The sequence below is a fragment of the Hippopotamus amphibius genome, chromosome 3, assembly GCF_030028045.1.
Source record: "Hippopotamus amphibius kiboko isolate mHipAmp2 chromosome 3, mHipAmp2.hap2, whole genome shotgun sequence".
NCBI classification, from domain to species: Eukaryota; Metazoa; Chordata; class Mammalia; order Artiodactyla; family Hippopotamidae; genus Hippopotamus; species Hippopotamus amphibius.
In genome coordinates this window covers 127,743,519-127,764,594 of record NC_080188.1, presented here as the reverse complement: position 1 = coordinate 127,764,594, position 21,076 = coordinate 127,743,519, and the positions used below count along the sequence as shown (strand labels likewise).

The window sequence follows — 21,076 nt, the reverse complement described above, 5'->3', positions numbered from 1 at the left end:
TGGATCTCTGGTCTGTGCTTCAATGCTGATCTGCTGTGTGACTTTGGGCAGGTCCTTCCTGTCTCTGCAGCTGTACAATGTGGTTGGTGGCATGAGATACTCATTGAGGTCCCTTGATGGGCTGTGATCCCAAGTGGGCCCTCTGGCTTCCCTGAGCCCCTCACCTAGCCACAGCTCTGGAGAGGAGCTGGAATTGGCAGGCCTGCTTCCCCCAGGCTGTGGGGCCGGAAGGGAGCTCTCCAATCAGAGACCAAGCAGCTTCTCCAGGCTTGTGGTTGGCATAACCCAGAGGCCTTTCAGGTCCAGAAGGGAGGACGCACAGCAGGGACAAGGAACTTGCGACTCCAGCCCTGCTACAGACAGCCTCAAGCAAGCCGACACCCTTCTCTGGGCCTGTTTCCTCCTTGATAAAATGAGGGGGTTGGATGAGATGCTCTCTCAAGATCCTTTCAGACCTCACATTCTTACAGTCTTCTCCATACCCCACAGTAGAGGTGGCCTCCTGCAAGTACACAAGTATGTGATTATGTGGAACTGTGTGTGTGTGTGTGTGTGTGTGTGTGTGTGTGCGCGCGCGCGTGCGTGTGTGTTGGGAGTGGATATGGAATGGATGAAGATGGTTATCATTTCAAACTTTTTAAATAATTACCTGTCTGGAAATTTCTCCCGTTCAACCACCACTTCTCACTCAACTGGCTAGGTTTGAAATCGTAGAATCCTCAGAGCCCAGTAATTCATTCATTTAGCACCTGTTAGACACAGTTTTCTAAGCGTGGGAAAGAAAGCCCAGGACAAAAATCCCTGCCCCCATGGGCTTCTACTTTGCTGGAGAGAAACAGATCAGAGGGCCTGACTGTGCCAACGGCTCCGACGGAGTCACCGGGGTTTGCACACACGGAAGATGGGATTTTCGTGGTGACTCTGGGGTTTCCAAGGGCGCAAGGGAGCGCTGAGCTGATGGGGGCACCGAGCTGGTGGGGCTCTACTTGCCCACCCATCATCCTTTTGTGGCGCACTGGGTGCTTCCAGCCTGCAGTGGCAAGCCCTGCCTGGGCCTTGTTCCCTGGCATTTCTCCCAGGAACCAGAACAAGCCAGGCACATAGCAGTGGCTTAATAAACATAGGTCAGGACTTCCCTGGTGACACAGTGGTTAAGAATCCTCCTGCCAATTCAGGGGATATGGGTTCGAGCCCTGGTCCAGGAAGATTCCACATGCCGTGGAGCAGCTAAGCCCATGTGCCACAACTACGGAGGCCACACTCTGTAACTACTGAAGCTCACAGCCTAGAGCCCATGCTCCGCAACAAGAGAAGCCACTGCACTAAGAAGCCCGTGCACCACAAAGAAGAATAACCCCCGCTTGCCACAACTAGAAAGAAAAATCTCGTGTGCCGCAACGACCTAATGCAGCCAATAAATAAATTAATTAATTAATTAAAAACATAGGTCAGATGACCCCAGAGTAGAGGATTGGGAGAGGTTACAAGACCTGAAGCCAGGTTGTCTGTTGAGGTAGTCAGTAGGGTTCTAGGCACCTGCCTGCCTAGGTCTGAATCCTGGCCCATCACTTTCAGGTTCTGTGCAAATGGACGCATTGCTTATATTCTCTGAGCCTCAGTTTTCTCATCTGTAAATTGGGGGAGGAATAGTAGCAGTCCCTACCTCAAAGGGCCGTGGTGAGGATTAACTTAATCAAAGTTCATAAAGCCCTTATTCATATGGTCAGTGTTGCTGTTACTGTGATTGCTCTGCCCTAGCACCTCCATCTCTGGACTGACCCCTCACGGTATTCTGGAGTCAGGACCGGAGACAAAATAAATCATCAGCATGGACAAGGCCGGGGTGAATCCACACTAGGAACCGGGAGGGAAGTCCCTGCCCAGAAACATTACAGAGGAAAGGTCTGGAGGCCAGGAACTGGAAAATACTCAGAGAATTAGGGTGGGGGTAGAAGTCAGAACCAGGAAGACGTGTGGAGGCGGGAGGACTGCATGCCGCCCCTGGATCCTGGGCCCTCCGAGTGCCCTCTGCCCCGTGAGGAGAACGTGAGCCCTCGCCATCTCTGCCAGCTGTGGAGGCTGGCATGAGGTAATGGCTGTGCCCACGCTGCCAGGCTCCAAGCACAGATGAGAGACCTGGTGCCTTCAGCCTGCAGAGCTGGAGGTGGAGGGAGAAGGGATGGAATTTCTTAAACCCGCAGATGGGAGGGGGGCAGCTCAGGCTTGTTCACCAAAACCTGGCATGCTGGAGTTACAAGGCCCCCTTGGAGCTCAAGTGAGGTAAGTTTAGGACAAATCAAAGGCAGCGTGCTTCACCCAGCAGGGGAGGACTCCGATGGAACTCATTACCCCAAGATGTGGTCTGGGCTGGAAATATAAAGAGCTTCACAAAAGGTTTAGATAAATCTGTGGATGACAGCTCCATTCATGGGTTAGAAGGGAAGGAGGCTGTTTGGGGCCTGCTGTCCCGTGGAGAAAGCATCAGGGAGGCGACCTGGCCTCCATAAGACCACCCCTCGGGGTCCCTGTTGGGGGTAGACTTTGGGTCGCGGGGACTCAGGAGGCAGCGTCGGTGTTTCTACAGCCTGGAGCCACGGCTGAGTCTCCGGGTCCTTTCCTTAATGCTTCCATCCCTCGCCATCTGCTGTTTCGGGAGACATGGGCACCACCAGCTCTGGGGAAAGTGCCCTGGCCCGGCTGTCCCCTAAGGGACCAGCAGAGGGAGACAGATACCGTGTCCAGTCCCAGCTTCCAGCACAGGGACCATGGTGCTATGTATGCCCTGGGGAGGGCAGGCAGGCACCAGAGGGTCCCAGCTGGGCACCAACACTGTGTTAGGCACCCAAGGAGAGAGGGCCCCAGAAGGCATCCTTCCTGGCTGAGGTGGGCTTGCTACAGTGTGGGGGTGGGAGGAGGAGAGACTTCAGAGAACTGGCAGCAGGGCAGGGAGGAGGTCACTAATTAAGAGCAGGGCAGCTCTGGGGCAATCTTCCCTCTGTCCCCGCAGTCCCCCAGCCCCTGACAGGCAGGGTGCGGGTCTCTGTAGGACCAGGCTATTCCGTGGGCACATATAGGAGGTGCTTCAGAAAGCCTTGGGGGGTGAGTGGGCCCCACAGGCCTGAGTGCCAGCTCCTCCCAGCCCAGGAACCAGTTCCAGGCCAGGTAAGCTTCCCCAGCTTTGGCTGCTCAGTTTCTCCACAGCCACCCTCACAGTCTCGAGATCCCCCTGACCTGTGACCTCTCACACCTCTCTGAGCTCTTGAGTCCCTGTTTTTTTTGTTTAAGATTTATTTATTATTTTATTTATTTATTTTTGACTGTGTTGGGTCTTCGTTGTTGTGTGTGGGCTCTTCTCTAGTTGCAGCGAGCAGGGGCTACTCTTTGTTGCGGTGCGAGGGCTTCTCAGTGCGGTGCCTTCTCTTGTTGCAGGGCATGGGCTCTTGAGCGCGTGGGCTTCAGTAGTTGTGGCACGTGGACTCAGTAGTTGTGGCGCACGGACTTAGTTGCTCCTCGGCATGTGGGATCTCCCCGGACCAGGGCTCGAACCCATGTCCCTTGCATTGGCAGGTAGATTCTTAACCACTGTGCCACCAGGGAAGTCCAAGTCCCTGTTTCATTTAACAAATTTTGCAGCAGTCAGTGGCTGAAACAATGTGCTCAGGGTGCTCTGCTGAGGATCAGGAGGTGGACCTCAGAAAGGTGCCTTTGAGGAGGCCAGTGAGGGGGTGCTCCTCCCTGACAGATGGGGGCTGGTGGCTGGCACAGCCAGGGTGGGTGGGCTCTCCTGGTCACTCCAGAGCTCACTGTGCCCTGTGTCCATCCCTCTTGTTCTGGACAGCTCTCCTCCGGAGACCTGACCCCCTACGAAGGCCTGACCCCCTACCATGAGGCTGTCTGCTGTGGGAAGGCAAATGCTCAGGATCCTTTACTGTTGGAGGAAAGTTGAGTAGCGGCCCAACTCTAGAACTCTCTAGAGTTCTCTGTGCCTGGTGTGGGGAGTCAGAGTGGGAGTGGTGGGGACAGGCCTCAGAGAGAAGGCAGAATGGAAAGAACAGAGAAAGTGCAGACAGACATGTAGACATGTGGGGCCTTGCAGGGTTGGGGAGGGGGTGGGCATCATTAGCAGAGACGAGAGAATAGGGCGTGAAGGGCAGATAACACTATTTAACATTGTCGCCTATTAAGTGCTAGAGATTTGACTGTATTAACTCAACCATCTCTTATTCTGAGGAAACTACCATTATCACCATCCCTGTTTTATGCAAGAGAAAACTGAGGTGTAGAGATGTCAAGGGACTCGTCCAAGGTCACACAGCTGGTGAAGGCGGAGTGGCACCCTCACTCACTGTCACACTCCCAGCAGTACTGGGAGGGCCCCACAGAGATGCTAGGTGCCGTCTGTCCTCTGACCACTGGGGCCCCTGTGGAACCCAGACAGTCTGGAGAAAGCCTGAGAAGACTGAAGGAGGAAGGCTGGTGGGAAGGAGGGGACAGAGCAGGAGGAGCCGGCAGTGACTCAGCAGGGCAGGATAAGGATCGGATCTTCCAGCCCAGGGAGAGGTAACCCCACTCCTCTGCCAGGGGAGACGGAGTCACAGAGCCCGCGGCATGGGTTGGCCAGGGCAGTGGAACATCCCAGAGAATGGCGGGGAAAGCTCCTGGCGGACAGGGAGGAATGCCCCTGGGGGTATCCCTTTTGCCCCTGCCCTCCTCACACACCCATCACCCTGACATCCTTGCAGACAAGGGAGCGCGCCCAGGTAGGGCAGGGGAGAGGCAGGCAGCAGCACCTGGTTCCTCTCCGCTGCTGGGAGGCAGGGGGCAGTGGGTGCGGTGTTCTCTGGGAGGCCCGAGCTGGTCCAGGTATGGGTGGGGGATGCAGGGCAGGGCAGGGCTGTTGCTAAGGTAGGAGGAGGCCTTTGGCCTTGGGGTTTCCGCTGACACCGCAGCCAGCACAGGGTGAGGCAGGGCCCTCTGCGCTCCTGCCCCTGGAGGAAAAGGGAAAGTGCACTCCCCACCGCCTTTCCGCCCCCTCCTGCCCTCCGTGGCCCCTGCGCTGCAGTCTCACTGGAGCGGGCAGGCAGTGGGGGGGGGCACTCCTCCCGGGATGCAGATCCCAGGCGCCTCGCGGGCCACTTAGTCGGGCCCTCAGGAGACACAGGGAAGTCCTTGTCCTGCTTCCGTGGGCAGGCGGCCGTCTGAATCCCAGCTCAGGGCTCATTCTATGATTCACACTCGCTGCTCTGCTCACGGAATCTACAATTCCAGCTGAGGGGACTCGAGTGTTCCCGGGCTGATGCCTCTCACCAACCCAGGAGGGCCACGTGGGGTACTTGGCCCCGTCAGCAGTGGGTGGCAGGTCGTGGGCAGGAGAGCCCAGGTCTCCTGCTACGGGCACATGGGGAATCTCTGTCCCAGAGAACATGCTGCTGTCCTGAAGAGACCAGCGTGCCCCAGGTTAGATGCCTCATAGCCAGGGGCGCTCAGCACATGCTGCTGTCTCCACATCCAGCCTCTTCTTTCAAGCGTCCCTGCGCAGTGGGTGCAGTTCAGAGGGCGCGGTGCTGAAGGCAAACGGTCCTCAGTTCCAATCCTGGTTCTACCTCCTGGTGTGACCTCAGACAAGTGACTTCATCTTACCAAGCCTCAGTTCCCTCGTGTATAAAATGGGGAAACAACAGTTCTTATTTTTTAGGGTTATTGTAAGAATGGAATGAAATCATTTACATAAAGCCTTAGCACAGGACCTGATGCATGGTGAGAGCTCAACATGTTTCATGAGTTAAGCCTGAGAGGCACACAAGAGTAGCGTGTCACCAAGAAACGCCAGGCATTGCAGTAGGCTAGCGGAGTCTCTGCGGCAGGCCACTGCCTCTCAGGCCTGCACACAGGCCGGCCTCCACCCCTTGACCCCAGGGCCTCTTAGAGCTCTTCTCTGAGTCCCTGGCACCGGCACAGAGTAGGAACTCAAGGAGTGTTTGGGAAACAAATGAATGAATGAGTGAATGTCCTTATTCACCTCCGTGGGCTTCTCCAATCCCACACTCCTGCTCACCCACCGGGACGGGACTGGACCAGAGGCTTCCCTGGACACCCCAGGGGTCAGGGCCCCTTCAACACCAGCTATGTGGAACATGGGGCCTTTGGGCATGCAGAGAAACTTCCCTGGGGATGCCAGTTGTGGGGGGAGGAGGGGAGACAGCAGAGAGGGGTAGAACCTTAGCCCATCCCTGAGCCAACACTGACTCACCCCCATCCCCGTGGAGGGCAGCTCAGTCATCTCTGGGTACCAGCCCTGCCCCCTACCCAGACACACCCTTTGAGGCCTGACCTGCTACCCCCTGGAGAGGGTAAAGGCTGAAGTCTGGAAGGCCAGAGAGGGCATCAAAACAGCATCCTCTTTATCAGCTCACTGATACTTCCACCATCCCATGGGAAGGGAGGCAGTGGTGGTTACATCCTATTCCATGGAGAGGTGATGGGCTTGTCCCAAGGCCACTCCGGCCAATTGGAAGCCTTGCATCCTGCCTCCCAGTCCTGCCCTCTGCCCTATGCAGGCAGCCCTGTGAGCTATGCCCAGTGCCACCTCGGGGCTTTGGCCGGTGGTTGCTGCTGTCCCTCCTGCCATCCAGCCACATTTCCACCCAGAAGCTCCACCTCCTCCCAGAGCTCTCCTTACCACACCATCCTCTGATCTCAGTTTGAGTGTCCCTTGTCACAAGACTGAAATTCTTGAAGGCAGGGTGGGTTTTCCTTGTCTCTCTCTCCTTCACAGGACCTGGCATCCAGCAGGGGCTCGGGAAATGCCTGTACAAGCATCATGGGACACGTGGATCTGCAGCTCAGGGGGCTGGTGTCTCCTCTAACCTCTGCCCTGCCCCCACCAGCAATCCCAGATTGTGAGAGTTGGAAGGGCCCCTGGCAAACATTGCTTTCTGAGAGCCACAGGGGAGCAAGAACTTTCCCAAGGTTCCCCGCTAGAAATCAGAGGGCAGCCACCTGTGCCCCGCCACCCCACAGACACCCTGGAGAGACTCTCCCTGCTCTGCTTCTCCAGTCTCCCTTCTCCCCTCATCTCCATCAGCCCACCCCCTCTTTGGGACTTGGCAGAATAAAGGCACAGCCTTTATTCCAGCCCCCACCCCAAACCAACTGGCAGCTCCTAGCCTGCTGCCTTTGCCCAGACATGGCACAGGGGCACTGGCAACTTGGAGACGGAGTTGATTTTCCCTTTGGCAGTGGGGAAGATGGGGGAAGGGAGAGGCTTGTGCCCCCGCACCCCCCAGGTGAGGGGAGAGGGCAGGGATGCAAGTCCAGACAAGAGGCAGAGGGAGAACACGACTTCCCCAGCTTGTAGGGTCATGGCATCAAGCCCAGGGGGCTGTATGGAAAGCCAGTCGTCCCTGCACCCAGCTGGCCTGTGTCCCCACTTCAGAGCTGCAGCCCTCCGTTCCTGCAAACTGATGCTTTCTAGACTCCCGAGGTGAATATTTACTGGTGGGGGCGGGGGCGGGGGGGTCGCATAGGAAGCTTCCCTCCCCTTCCACTGCAATCGTTCCTCTTCCTCCTTCGGTTCCTGCCTCCTCCCCTGCTGCCCACCCCCACCCATTGATTTGCCTCTTTGTGTCTCCTCTTTCCTGCCCCGTCCCTTCTCTTTTCTCCCTCCTCTTCCCTCAGCCCCAACCCTCCTCCTTCGGCTCCCCTCTCCCTCTTTCCCTTTCTCCCTGGCCCCCTCCTCCTCTCCCATGTTGGGGCTGCTTTCTCCCTGACTCAGCAAGGTGCTTTATAAGGTGCTGAGGGGGCTCAGCCAAATCCAAACCACATTGTCTGTGCAGACACTCCACACGGCGCAGGCTGCAAACCAGGGGAGGACTCGAGCTGCTCCCTCTCCCCGTCCCTCTCGTGGCTCCCTCCCTCTGAAAGGGTGGCTGCTGAGGGACCTCCTAGCCAGCCTCAGTGCCAGTCACCCACTGGGCATCTGCCTCCTTGACCTTAACATGGGCATCAAAAGATCTTCGGGCTCACTGGCCAAGAATGTCATTGAAACTCCAGCGTTCTGGCTGGGGGAGGGGCTGGAGGGAGGCCCCCCTCGAGCACTTTTGCAAAGGGCCCCTCCAAGGCAGGCTTCATCAGAGCTACTCCTGAAGCCCCAGAAAATCCCCTGCCCCCAATCCCAGGCCAGGTCCCCTTTCCCAGCTCATTTTCTCCTCTTTTAGGAAATAAAAGAAAGAAGAGGGGAAAAAAAAAAAACAACAACCCAACAACAAAGTCTGTCCCACTCCAGTGAGGTAATTGAAAACAAACTTCTTCCCCACCCCCCCCCCACCCCCCCAGCTCAGCTCTCGAAGTGCAGAAAAGGGAAGAGCTGCCCTGGGAATCCAGCGCTGGTCATGACCGTGCTGCCTGCTCTGACCTGCAGGCTGGAGGGGCTGTGGCAGGGCTGGCAGGGCGCCCTTCTTTCTCTGGGGGCACTAGGGGTGAATGCTGCCTCTGATGCTGTTCCAGAGAGAAATCACCTTCCAGGTCTGGCCCACCACCACCTCTCCCTCCTTGAAACAGCAGATCAACAACAACAAAAGCAACTTATTACCAAGTGATTTAATTGGCGATCTGCTTCTAGAGCACTCAAGCCTTGGAGACCAAATGACCGTCCCCCAAGAAAAGTCACAGAGTGGGGATGTCTACACGCCCCCAGATGAGAGCTGTTTCCTCTGCGCGCTCCTTGGCAGCCCTCTGTATGGGGAGGAAGGGAGACCCTCCAGGGAGGGTCCAGGCTTATGCGTCCCCTAGAGATCCCGCCTGGCAAGCCCCAACCCAGGCCTAAGGGAAGGAAGGAGGGAGAGCACACCACAGCCAAACCACCCCTACCCCAGCACCGGAAAAAACCCACAACCCAAACCCCAAAGGCAGGAGAAAGCCAAATGGCTTCATGGGGAAGCATTTCACAAGTGGGGACTCTTGGTCTGTCCATCGCCTTGACTCCGAACGGTCCCGCTGAGTCACCCCTGAAGCCTCTGGTGTTGAAACTGGTCCGGTGCCTCGTGCTGATTAATGAATTACAAATCCCCCACCCATGAGCACTCTCCTGGCCACTGGGAAGAAGAATGAAGAACCCTGTGAACTTGAAGGAAAAACCCTCAGCCAAGTGCCCTCTTCTGTCCTCGACGCTGGGCAGTGGGCCTGTGGTGCCCTCTTCCTGCCCCCCAGGGGGCATTGTGAGCCGGTTAGTCACCTGCCCCAGCCCCCGCGCCGCGCTTAGCCTCGGCTTTTGGAAATGGGACAGGCAGCGGGACAATAGGCAAGGGGGGCGGTCAGCCCAGACAAAGGGCAGCAGGAAAAACACCATCACTTGCTTCGAAGCCAGCTCGCTGGCATTTGGGAGGATGTGTCATTGCATTTACTCAGGGGGAGGGGGAGGGGGAGGGAAGGTTAGAGATGTGGAGGCAGAGGTAGGGTGAGAGCTGGGACCCCGCCGGGCAGGGGGCATAAGTCCCAGGCCGACACCGAGGGAGAAGAAAAGGAGCGGCCGGCTCACTCCCCTGGCTCTTGGGAGTTTGTAGACGGACTGATGCCCTCCCGCCCCCTCCCCCAAGAGGCCCAGGGTGGTACCGCCGCAGCCTCGCCTCACCTCACCCCCCCTCGGTGTTGTGGGAGGGAGAGGAGCCCCAGAAGCCCTCCCTTCCCTCCTCCCCCCTCCTCCCCCCACCCCGGGGAGGGCCGCTACAATTTGTGGTTACAGCTTTACACGTCAGAAAAAAAAAGTTTGCAGAATGTCCCACACCGAAAAAAAAAAAAAAAAAAAAATCCGAAACCGAGCGAAAAAAACCTGCGAGTGGGCCTGGCGGATGGGATTATTAAAGCTTCGCCGGAGCCGCGGCTCGCCCTCCCACTCCGCCAGCCTCCGGGAGAGGAGCCGCGCCCGGCCCGCCCGGCCCCCAGCCCCATGGACCTCCGAGCAGGTAGGAGCCAGGCGTCCGAGGCCCCGGCACCCGCCCCCGCCCGGGAGCCGCGAGATCCGGTTCCCGTCCTTCCCTCGGGGAGTCCCGAGCCGGGGCCGGGCCGGGGAGCCGGGCGCTGCCCCCGCCAGCGGGGTTCGGGCCGGGGGAGGCACGGCCGGGCGCCCTCGAGAGGGGCCGGGCGGGGACGCGGCATTCCTGGAGTCCGCTCGGCGGGGCCGGGAGCGCGGCGGGAAGCCCGGGCGACCTGCAGACCCGGGAGGCGGCCACCTGGAGCCCGGCAAGGCGGGGTCCCGGGATCCCGGAGGACAGAGCCCCGCGCAAAAGTCGGGGAGAGCGAGTCCGAGGCGGAGCGGGGCTGCGGGAGGGAGACGCGGCGCGCGGGGAGGAGGGGACCGGGAGAGGAAGAGGGAGGGAGGGAGGGAGGCACGGGGGAGCCCGAGGCCGGGCCGGCGGGAGGCGAGGGGAGGCCGACACCTCGGGCCGCGCCGCTTTCCCTCCCCGGCCCGCCGGGAGGGGAGGGCGGGAAGGAGGGCGGGCGAGAGGAGAGAGGAGGGCGGAGGGCAGAGCCGAGCCTGGCTGGTCCGGGCCGGGCCGCGGGAGTCGCGGCTTCCTAGCTGCGCGCCGCGCGGCCCGGAGCCCACCATGCTGCCCGCGGCGGGGGAGCCGGCGGCAGGTAGGGGCCGGGCGGCGGCAGCGAGTCCCCCGGGCCGGCCCGCCGTGGCCTGGGAGTGATTAGTGCGGGGGGCGGGCGCAGCCCAGCCGGACCGGGCGCGAAAGTCTGTCACCGGCCGGGGAGCGGAGGCAGCGGCCGCTCGGCCCCGGCGGCCCGCGGGCGGGCAGAGCAGGGAGTTGACGCGCGGGAAAGGGCAGCGGCCCGGCGGAGCCCGGAGCCCGGCGTCTCGGACCCCGCCCCCGCCCCCGCCGCTGGGAAGGGAGCGACCGGGCGGGAGCGGGCCGGGGGCGGGGCCGGGGGCGCCGGGGCCACACAGGGGGAAGGCGCCGCCGCCACGGGGAGGGGGCCGGGAGCGAGAGGTCACCGCCGAAGGGGGAGGGCCGCCGACGCCGGGTTCGCGGGCCGAGCCCCTCGAGGAAAACCCCAAGTCCCCCGGGCCTCGCCAGAGTCCCCTCATCCCTGCTCTCCCCACCTTCCTTCCCAGCAACTCCACACTGCGCTCCAGAAGCCCTCCCCAGACTCCCAATCCCAGAGGACGCGTCCCTGTTTCCTCCTGCGCCCGGCCTGGCCCTCCCCGCTGGGGTAGGAGGGGGCTGCCAGGAGGGGAGGGGAGGCTGAGGTCCGGCTTGGCAGGAGCCGTCCGAGCCTCCGAGAGAGGCTGTGGGTGGGGGCACTGGACACACTCCTCCGTCGGGTGCTCTCTGACCCTGACCCATATAGGCTGACACCTCTGTGCTTTCCCTATCCCCACGGACCCCCTCCCCGGCTCCAGGAGCACACAACTGCCCCTCCTGTAGGACACGGATACATCCCAGAGACAGATCAGACCCATTCCCCGCACTGGCTCAGACACCCTCCCTGCCCTGGAGCCAGGCACTCAAGCAGGGGAGGAAACGGGCATCAGGCAGAGGGGGCAGCAACTGTCACCAGCAGCCCCAGAAGTCTCTCCTCCCAGTGTAATGGCTCCCTCCCTACCTCGCAGAGCCCAGCGCAGGCCATTCACACTTCTGCACACCACCCCTCCGCACCAGCTACTCTATTAGTGACACTTCACATTCCTCCCCACAATCCCACCTGCCTATTCACACCCTGGCTCCTGCACACTCCCTCGGAGCCCCTCCCATACCCTGTGGATAACAACACCCTTTCAAGCACACCCACACAATTGCTGGACTAGTCCTTCATTTTACCCTGTGCCCGCCTTCTGCCGGCTGCCCAGCTCCCCGGCCCCACCCAGGGTCCTCTTGCAGCACATTCCGGACCCTCTCGCTCCAACAAAAGCCCAACTCCTGGGTCGGAATGGACTCCACGAGGCTGGGAGCCTGGCCCGCCCATCTGCTTCTTTCCCTGGGCCTCAGTTTCTTCTTCTGTCATTTAGGCTGGAAGAGAAGGGCAGGGAGGGGGCTGCTGAAGAGCTCAGCAGAGATGGGGCGCCACGTGATGTGGAACTGAGCGTGCACAGTACAACCCTTCACACAAGCCCAGTCACCTGATGGCTTGGTGACAACGTGAGGCCTCCTGACTTCTGGGCCCATGTGTACCCACTCACGAAGCCACTTCTCAGTTGCCTGGGGGATAACCAAGGAGAGGCGAGAAGGAACCAGAGGGGAGGGCAGCCAGCCCAGAGGACAAGGAAAGATGGGCTGTTTCTTTGGGCCTTTCCCTGAGATGGGCGGCTAGGAGGCGCCACCCCCCCCCCCCCCCCACCCAGGGCCTTTCTGGATCTCACACCACAGTGGACCCACCACCCCCTAAACCGCTCATTCCCTCAGTGCTCCTCAACAGACCCCTCCAAGGTCACCAGGATGCCAGCCCTAGTCTGGCCTGAGGGTAGGGCCTCTCCTCTGGCTCCCACATTCAGCCCAACACCTCTGGAGCTCTGCGGTGCCTCCTGGCTCCTACCTGTTAGGCTGATGGCTTTTGGCCACCAATCCCAGGTGCAGTCTCCCGGCTGACCTGTCCTACCCAGCCTGACTACCCTGGCGCATCTGCATTGCTGAGCCCCCTACCTTCAATGAATGAGGTCAGACTGGGGGAGACAGGCTGAACAGGGTAGCTGCCTCAAGACACGTGTACACGGGTATGTCTGACTGTGTAGCCGTGTCAGGGTAGCCATGCGCTTGCGTGGGCTGAGTATGTGTGTGTGTGTTCATGAGGGGGGGCCGGGGTTCCCAGGGCCCAGGGATCTGGATGGAATTAGGGGCTGGCCGGGGCGGGGGGCCAGGATGGGGGGTGGGGGGGCTGCAGCAGGAAACGCGAGCTGCTCTCATTAGCTCCTCACGTGCTCAGCCGGATTTATAAACACAGGGGAAGACGGGGATGTAAACAATCAGTGGGCAGCAGCCAGAGGCAGAGCTGGGGCGGGGGCTGGGCTGGGGGCCAGGACTGGGGGAGGGGGCCCAGGACACACAGCCCCCGGTGGCACGTCCACCTGCACGCCATGAGCCTGGAGAGGAGGATGGACGTGAGGGCTCCAGGGTGCCCGCCGCGCTTGCCCTCCTGGGGACACAGGCAAGCAGCGAGCTGTGCTGAGTTCTGACTAAATCACAGGTGTTCTCTGCCCTAGACGGCTTTCAGTTTTGCTGCCTAAGATATGGGACATCTTGCCCAGAGTGGAGGCTGTCCTGGTAGAGGGTAGAGCCCTGTCGCCTTACTCATCTCCTGGCCTCTTCTCCCTCTGGATTTCTGAGGCTCCTTCCCTCTTTCTGGTTCTCTCCATGGGTCGATCCCTCAGCTTTTCACCGCCCCCCCTGCCCCCTGCCCCCCGCCGCGGGCCTTCAGTGACACAGTTACCTCAGAACTGAAATATTCCTGGAAACACTGGCCTCGTCTGGTTAATTTCATGAGCCGTTTTTCTGCCCAGATGACTTCGCTCTTGTTTTTCCAAAGGCTTCTCCCCTTGCTGTCCCTGTGTAGGGAGCCAGTCCTCCCCAGGGATGTCCCACAGGGCCCAGAGGGGAGGAGGAGAACAAGGTCCAGAGCTGGGTTCCTGACCCCCCTCCCCTACCCCACCCCACCTGCTGTGGGCCAGGCAGAGCCCAGTCCCAGAACTCTGGCTAGCGGGGCTGCCCGGAGCCGGGTGGGGTAAAAGGCGAGCCTAGCTCTCAACTGCTGCTTCAGCTGGGACCCTCAGCCTTGCCACTAACTGCGAGAAGAAACCAGACTCAATCCTGAAAGCTACCTCAAGGCTGGAAGGGCCGCCGCCCACCTCAGCAAGTCTCCAGCCTCCGAAACTAACCCCGCATTGTACCTATAGGATCCTGGGGCTGAATCAGCCAGACAGCCAGGCTGAGGGTAGCAGAGGAGAAGGGCCTGGGGTTGTGTTGGGGTTTGAAGAATGAGGAATAGAAAGAAACTCAAAGAGTCGACAAGAGCTAGGGGTGGAAAGGAGGAATGAGAAAAGGACCATTTGGGAGGGAAGGCGCAGGCTGCAGATGGGGAAGAAGGAAAAGGGGAGCCTGTCTCCCTAGGGAGCGGTTATGAGCCTGATCCTACTCTCTGTCCTAAAACACACATGGGTGGGGCACGCGTACGTGTGCGTGCACGCACACACACACATACACACACACACACACTCTCAAAGCAAGAGCCCTTCACCTGAGAAGGCGGGGTCCCTGAGACTAGAGGCACCCCCGCTACCACGCTCCATCAGTGAAGCCAGCCAGTAAAGCATCTGAAAGAGCCAGGACTGACCAGCTGGGCCATTGCAAAAGTTCCCACCTGAGCCCTGCACTCTGTAAGAGACATGCCACACGGTGTGAATCCTAAACCCCTCCTGGTCTGTAACCCTCTGTAAAGCCCTGGTCCAGCGCTATGACTAAGTCTAAACCTACCTAGTCTTAATTCTTTCTCAACGCCACACTTATCTTAACTCTAAGTATCATCAAATTATTAAACCCATATCCAACTTATTTCTATCAAAGCAACATATGTCACTGTAAAAAATTTGACAGTATATAATATAAACTAGAAGAAAGAAACCACTCATGATCTCACACCTACCCAAGCTCAAAGCCCAGACTAGCCCTACTCTTAGTGACACGCCATACATCACCCCATCTGACAGCTAAATCAACAAATTCACAAACCTTAGCCCCAGCCAACCCTCTGCCTGCCCAAACCTAACCACATCCCCCAGCTGGACTCAAACCTCAACCACACTCAGTCAGCCAAATCCCAATAAACTAACCTGAAACTTTAAAAGGAACCCAGTCCTTAAACCTAACCTAGCCCAATGCCAATTATAGCCTTACTCTACCCTAACTCTCATTGCCACTGCCAGTCCCAATGCCCACTGAATCCTGGCCTAGTGCTCTTCACCTTGGACCTCACCTAAAAAGTTGGGAAAATCATGTTTCCCAACTGCCTCATCTGTTCTCACAGCACTGACCCTGGGCCTCTGGTATCCTGCAGGGCAAAACTCTCCAGCACCATCAGCGAACAAACCCAACTCATCAAATACATCATATTCTCTCCGTCTCTCTCCCTCTCTCTCTCTCCCCCCAACCCTGCGCCCACCCACTTAACACCCCCCCACCCTCACTGCAGACTGATCACCAGGTCTCATTCAGGTCACACTTTAACTCATCCAGCACCCTAGAGGAGAAGGGGCAGACATCCACGCTGCAGCCCGCCTCTCAGAGTGAACACTAACTCTCCTTCAGTCTAACCCCATCCTACACTTTCCACACCCGGGAATCAAATCCCAGAATGTACCCACCACCACCTGCCGAGCCAGCCCGTGTCCTTCGGCCGCCCCCACCTCACCTCTGCCCCCGGTGGTCTGACCCTATGTCCTGCCTCTGGCTCAAACTCCCACTCGTGGCTGCCTCTCTTGCACCCCTCTGAGGGCTGACTTCCCTCAGCTTGAAGCTCTTACACGTGCTGTTTCCCAACCCCTTGGCTTCCCGTAAGCTGCAGTGGGACCCGGAGGCCAAGGGACACCTGGAACCGGGGAATACTGATTCTGATTCACAGTCCCTCGGCCTGGCGCCCCATGTATGTACACACACACACACACACACACACACACGGGGGCACACATAGCAACCGTTAGCTGACACACAAATACTCTCTAGTACCTCCTGGTAGACACACAGGCCAAGTCCTCATCCTCAAACACAAACACGCCTCCAGGCGCACACTTTCTCAGGCCAGGAACGCTCCCCCCCCCCCCCCCCCCCCCCCGCCTCCCATCTGGTGTCCCACCCTCACCCCCTTCCCAGCCCAAGGTGGGGATAGACACCACCTGAGGGGCTGCCAGCTGCTTCCTTGACCAGGCTGGGCCACCCTCACGCTTCTCACTGTCCTGTCCACAGGGGACTCGTGGGGGATGCTCGCATGCCTGTGCACCGTGCTCTGGCACCTCCCTGCAGTGCCAGCCCTCAACCGCACAGGGGACCCGGGGCCTGGCCCCTCCATCCAGAAAACCTATGACCTCACCCGCTACCTAGAGCACCAGCTCCGCAGCTTGGCTGGGACCTATGTGAGTATCCAGGGCAGCTCAGGGGCTGGGAGTTGGGTGAAGAGTGGGAGTGGGGGAAGAGAGACCAACCGGTGGGGGTCCTGGTGAATGATGGGGTGATGGGGAGGGGCTTTGGCTCCAACCAGTCTCCCCGTCTGGCCTATCTCCTGCCCTTCCCTCTTAGGGAAGGTGTCCCCTCCTCCCCACCCCTGGCCCCAGGACTAGGCATGCGGGCAGGCCTCGCACCCGCCTTGGCCCATTGCCCCACTGGCTGCCGGCCCAGCCGCCCGCCTCCCCCTGGGGGCCGGGGAAGTCTCCTCTGTTTACACCGTGTTGTGGTGTCTCTTGCACAGGTGGGGCTGGGTGGGGATGGAGGGGCCCCACCTCCCATGCCTGTGTTCCAGCTCGTCTCTGCCCCAGACCTGGGGCCCGGCTGCTCTGGACCCATGGGCCTCCCTTCTGTCTGCCTCTCCCATCCTAGCTGGGCCTCATAGGGGGGACCTGGGGGAAGGAGGCTGCAGGGAACCCAGGCCAGGAGTGGCACTGGGTTCAGGGTGCGGATGGAAGTTATGCCATAAGGATCTGGGGGTGGTCCAGAGGTGCTCAGAGAACCCAGGAGAGAAGGAAGGAGGGTCAGGGTTGCCGAGGACCGTGGGGAACTGGCCCCTCTTCCCGTGTTCCTCTTCCACATCCCAGACCCTACTCTGGAGCCAGGGAAAGAAAGGGGAGGAGGGTGGCGGGGGAGCTGGCTCCGGCCCCAGGATACACCGAGGAAATTAGTTTGTCTCTGTGCTTGTCAGCGTGTGAACCTCCCCCTAGGCCCTTGCCTATCCCAGGCCTCGCCCCTTACTTCTCCTTTTCTCTCCCAGCTGAACCGTCTCCCTCACCCTTTCCCTGGGCCCCAGGCTTCTCCCCGGAGGGTTTGTCAAGGTCTGTCCTCTTGCCTAGGCTGTCTTCCATACCCTTCCTCCTGCCCAAATCTTGAGATGGTCTCAGTTTCTTCCTTCTGCAGCCCTGCGCCTTTGAGCCCTTCTTTGGGGGCCTTAGTGAGTACCTTGTCCCCTGCCCTTTAGCTGGTGGACCAGGCATGTCAAGGGGCAAAGGCAGCTTGGATGCTTATGGGCCCCTCTCCCTTTCCGTCCATTCTTCCCTCTCTGGTTTCCCGTCCAGAAAACCTTTGCTTGACTCTGCTACCCCCTCTAGCTCCCGACCCTTTTTCTCTCCGGGCTTTCCCTGCCAAATTTCTTGAAGGAGTGGTCTACACCCTCTGCCTCCACTTCCTCTCCACCCACTCACTCCTTAACCCCCTGCAATCTGGCTTCCAGGCCACTGGAATGGTTCTCTCCAAGGTCGTCAGGCACCTCCTTCTTGCCAAACCCAATGGTATTTCTAAGGCTCATTCTCCTCGCTCTCTGTTTTGCAGCCCCACTGCTGAGCACTGCTGCCTTCTTGAACTCCTCTTCTTGGCTCTGGACTCTCCTGGTCCACCTTCACCTCTGCAGCCTGGCCTCCTGGGTCCTCATGGCTCCTCATGGCTCCTCTTCCTCTCTGCCCCACCCCCGGTGGGCGGCGCTCTCCCAAGGCTTGTACTCTCAGCCAATCAGCACGTCCTTCCTGAGTTTCTCCTGCGTGGTTTTCTCTTTCTGCACTTCTCCATAGGAGAGCTCATCACCCTCATTGCTTCAGCTGTCACCTGCATGCAAATGACATCCCTGGAGAAACTTAGGGGAGGCCCACGGACAGAGAGGCCTAGCGCGGAGATGGGGCCAGTGTCAGGGGACACAGGAAATAGAAGCTTTGGGGGCAAGTATTCCCCTGCAGGCGGGCTGGCTCCTCCGCCCCCCACCCCCCCCTTTCCCCATCGCCCTCTCCTTTTCACAGCTGAACTACTTGGGCCCCCCTTTCAACGAGCCTGACTTCAACCCACCTCGGCTGGGGGCAGAAACTCTGCCCAGGGCCACTGTCAACCTGGAGGTGTGGCGAAGCCTCAACGACAAACTGCGGCTGACCCAGAACTACGAGGCCTACAGCCACCTCCTGTGCTACTTGCGTGGCCTCAACCGCCAGGCCGCCACGGCCGAGCTGCGCCGCAGCCTGGCCCACTTCTGCACCAGCCTCCAGGGCCTGCTGGGCAGCATCGCGGGCGTCATGGCAGCTCTGGGCTACCCGCTGCCCCAGCCTCTGCCCGGGACTGAGCCCACCTGGGCCCCTGGCCCTGCCCACAGTGACTTCCTCCAGAAGATGGACGACTTCTGGCTGCTGAAGGAGCTGCAGACCTGGCTGTGGCGCTCGGCCAAGGACTTCAACCGGCTCAAGAAGAAGATGCAGCCTCCGGCAGCTTCGGTCACCCTGCACCTGGAGGCCCATGGCTTCTGATCTCTGACCTTTACCACCTTCTCTTTCCCCTCCCCCTTCAAACCCTGCTCCCATTCTGGGAGGGAGAAATGCGTACGCCAACACCTGTTGAGCCAGGAGACAGAAGCCATGAGCCTGTAGCCCTCCCTGGACTTGGAGGAGGGTGTGATGCAATAAGGCCCATCCCCTCCCTGCTTCCCTAAGTCCTACGGGTCTGGGGAAGAGGTGCAATAGGCCCCATCCCATTTCCACAGGACATGATGCTCAAGGGAGCCCAAAGTGGTCTGAGCTGGTGCAAGGCTCTCACAGCTTCCTGCTTCCTGCCCACCACTTGCCAGTGCCCACCCAGCCCCTCAAGTGGCACTTGCAGGAAGCGTGCCTGTAGGGCAGGGAGGGGACCACCATCGCATGTGCCTTTCTGGGGTGAAGCCCTTTGGCTGCCCCACTCTCCTTGGATGGGTGTTGCTCCCCTACCCCCAAATAACTCAATACATCCAATTCAGGAAACAAACACAGTGGCAAGTCCAAACAGGAGGAGGTGGGATTTAAAATGGAAGAGGTGGGGTCTGCATGGGAGGTCATACTGAAAGCAGAGGGGCAGGGACAGACAGGATCCAGAGGCCACCAAGGCAATCGGTGGCACAGGGTGGCAACCGAAAGGACATTGCTTTGACTTTTCTTGCCAGCTTCAGGGTGCCTCCTCTCAGCCCCCTTTCCCAGGGTATCTGTGGGTTGCCCGGGCTGGGGAGGGCAACCATAGCCACAGCCACAGAATTTCCTGAAAGTTTACATTGCAGTAGCATTTCGGGGTGCGGGGGGGCAGCTCCCCCAGGCCCTGCCCCCCAGCCCCGCCCACTCATGACTCTAAGTTTGTTGTATTAATATTTATTTATTTGGAGATGTTATTTATTAGATGATATTTATTGCAGAATTTCTATTCTTGTATTAACAAATAAAATGCTTGCCCCAGAACTTCATCTCTTTGCTTGGCCTCGCCCCACCCCCTGGCTCTCATCCTTGTTCTCCTGGCCTTCCCCTCCCCCACCCCCATCCCCATACCAGCTGGTGGAGGGCCAGAAGCCCAAGGGTTAGCTCAGGAGATGCCAAGAGCTGGGGAAGAGACTCTCTCCCCTGCGTCCATCGGGAAGGTGTGCACACAGAAGACTTGGCTCCTGCCCCTCCACCACCCTCCTCCAGTCCTCCCAAATACCTTCCTGTCGCCTACCTTCCTCCTCCCAGCCTTTGCTGGTCCACCTCACTCTTCCAGATCACTTTAGTGGTCTCATAGGTCTGTCCCCTTGCAAAGCTGTCTGTCTGCCCTCTGGTGCTCTCTCAGGGCCCCGTGCATTCAGCCCTCAGCTTCCCCAGGACCCCCACCTGTGGCCGCCTGCCAGAGCCCCCCAGCAGTGACCCTCACCTTCTCAATACTCTTCGTCTCCCAGGGAGGGTGACAGACTGAGGACAAGTCACAAGTCTCAGCTATGATTCTATACCTTTCTCTCCAACATAAAACAGCCGATTAGGGGGAGAGAGAAAAATTCATATTGGACTGCAAGCGAATGGGACAGATGCTGTTTGAGGGATGACCTAAGCTCAAATCCCAGGTCCATAACCTACCATCTGCATGACCTTGGACAAATGATTTAAAGGTCTCTATTCTTCAGTTTCCCCATCTGTAAAATGGGAATAATCGATATCTTTATAAAAATGTCGGAAAGACTAAGAGAAACAATGAAGGTAAGATGCTTGGCTGAGGCAGCAGCAATCAGTAATCTCAGATGACTGATGTCAGCATGTCAGGACGCTCTAGTGAAGAGCCACTGGGTAGATCAGCGGTGTCGGAGAACCAAAAGAAGTCCAAGGCCAGACCTGGCTCCTGCCCTTACAGAGCCTCCTGCAATCTCTCTGGGAAGAGACCAAGCTTACCTGAGCAGATAAGCAACAAAATCGTGTACATGTGGTGTGCGCTGGGAGGCAGTGACAAGTGCAGAGCCACTGGCAGAGGGAGGCTGGAAGCGTAGGTGCAGGAGACCTGCTGGTGGGCGGGGCGAGCCGGGCTCTGCCAAGGTCCCTGAGTCACCTGACCCAAGTTGGGGGGAACACGCCCACCGTGAGGGGTCCAGGCTCTTCTGGCAGAGATGGCTGCCCAGGCATGGCCAGGGGCACCTGCAGTCTCCACCACCAGCCTAACAAGATAGAAAGGAGAGGGCCTCTGGGCTGTCTCCATCCAGAGGCTGTACGGTGAGGCACCGAGCGAGGGGCTAATGGGATACAGGGAGAAGGAAGGTATGTCCCACGCTATGTACTGCAAGCTTTCTGGGGGCAGATTCTGTGTCTTCCCCATCTCTCTGTCCAGCACCCAGCTCAGGCTCAAGCTCAAGCCCAAAGAAGGTGTTCAATTAGTGTGTTGAACAAAACAATCTGGGAAAAGGGATCAGCCCCCACCCCCATTGCCACCCCCTGCCAAATGCTAGAATCCAAGGCAGAATTTGATTAAGTGCAGAAAGATGCAGGCAAAATACTGTTTCGGTCAAGAAGGAAGGAGTGATCACATCCAGTTGGGCAAGGGCCCTGCTAGTCTGCTGGTCTGTGAGCCCCATAGGGGAGGAAGTGGTGTCTGAAGTC

The 21,076-nt window shown here is 59.0% G+C and overlaps 3 protein-coding genes across 18 annotated transcripts in view; 1 reads left to right on the top strand and 2 right to left on the bottom strand.

Annotated features, from left to right (window-relative positions):
- Window positions 1-21,076, bottom strand: part of RAD9A (RAD9 checkpoint clamp component A) — a 63,296-nt gene that overhangs the window by 9,333 nt on the left and 32,887 nt on the right. For 3 of the 11 annotated variants that reach the window (XM_057729504.1, XM_057729515.1, XM_057729516.1), the window contains exons 1-4: window positions 8,591-9,113; window positions 6,680-6,807; window positions 650-749; window positions 165-502 (exon numbers count right to left, since the gene is read on the bottom strand). The exons of 2 other annotated variants lie outside the window; for them this stretch is intronic. The gene's annotated coding sequence lies outside the window, so the exon portion shown is untranslated. Of the gene's footprint in view, window positions 1-164; window positions 503-649; window positions 750-6,679; window positions 6,808-8,590; window positions 9,114-11,607; window positions 11,687-21,076 lie in introns of those variants that run through there. 6 more of the 11 variants (XM_057729511.1, XM_057729508.1, XM_057729507.1 and 3 more) reach the window with 4 other exon arrangements.
- On the top strand, window positions 9,103-19,423 carry CLCF1 (cardiotrophin like cytokine factor 1). Of its 6 annotated transcripts, XM_057729524.1 has the most exons (4): window positions 9,910-9,959; window positions 11,117-11,214; window positions 15,951-16,117; window positions 17,978-19,423. In XM_057729524.1, the coding sequence occupies exons 3-4, from the start codon at window positions 15,965-15,967 to the stop codon at window positions 18,470-18,472; spliced, it is 648 nt and encodes a 215-aa protein (XP_057585507.1). In that variant the 5' UTR covers window positions 9,910-9,959; window positions 11,117-11,214; window positions 15,951-15,964; the 3' UTR covers window positions 18,473-19,423. The 6 variants fall into 6 exon arrangements, with proteins under 6 accessions (XP_057585506.1, XP_057585502.1, XP_057585507.1 ...); XM_057729523.1 differs by lacking the exons at window positions 9,910-9,959; window positions 11,117-11,214 and adding an exon at window positions 9,103-9,223; XM_057729519.1 differs by lacking the exon at window positions 11,117-11,214 and having other exon boundaries at window positions 9,812-9,959.
- LOC130850136 (basic proline-rich protein-like) lies at window positions 9,190-13,040 on the bottom strand. Its single transcript, XM_057729493.1, has 2 exons — window positions 9,950-13,040; window positions 9,190-9,889 (listed from the first exon to the last, which is right to left on the bottom strand). The coding sequence occupies exons 1-2, from the start codon at window positions 11,462-11,464 to the stop codon at window positions 9,749-9,751; spliced, it is 1,656 nt and encodes a 551-aa protein (XP_057585476.1). The 5' UTR covers window positions 11,465-13,040; the 3' UTR covers window positions 9,190-9,748.

What these genes read in the sequence shown, in the direction of transcription:
- CLCF1 (XM_057729518.1), top strand. Translation starts at nt 10,602, where the DNA reads ATGCTGCCCGCGGCGGGGGAGCCGGCGGCAG. An exon ending in GGCGGGGGAGCCGGCGGCAG is followed by an intron (nt 10,633 to 15,950) that starts GTAGGGGCCGGG and finishes TCCTGTCCACAG; the next exon opens with GGGACTCGTGGGGGATGCTC. An exon ending in GCAGCTTGGCTGGGACCTAT is followed by an intron (nt 16,118 to 17,977) that starts GTGAGTATCCAG and finishes TCCTTTTCACAG; the next exon opens with CTGAACTACTTGGGCCCCCC.
- LOC130850136 (XM_057729493.1), bottom strand. Translation starts at nt 11,464, where the DNA reads ATGGGTCTGATCTGTCTCTGGGATGTATCCGTGTCCTACAGGAGGGGC. An exon ending in TGGCTCCTACCTGCTCGGAG is followed by an intron (nt 9,890 to 9,949) that starts GTCCATGGGGCT and finishes AGGCTGGCGGAG; the next exon opens with TGGGAGGGCGAGCCGCGGCT.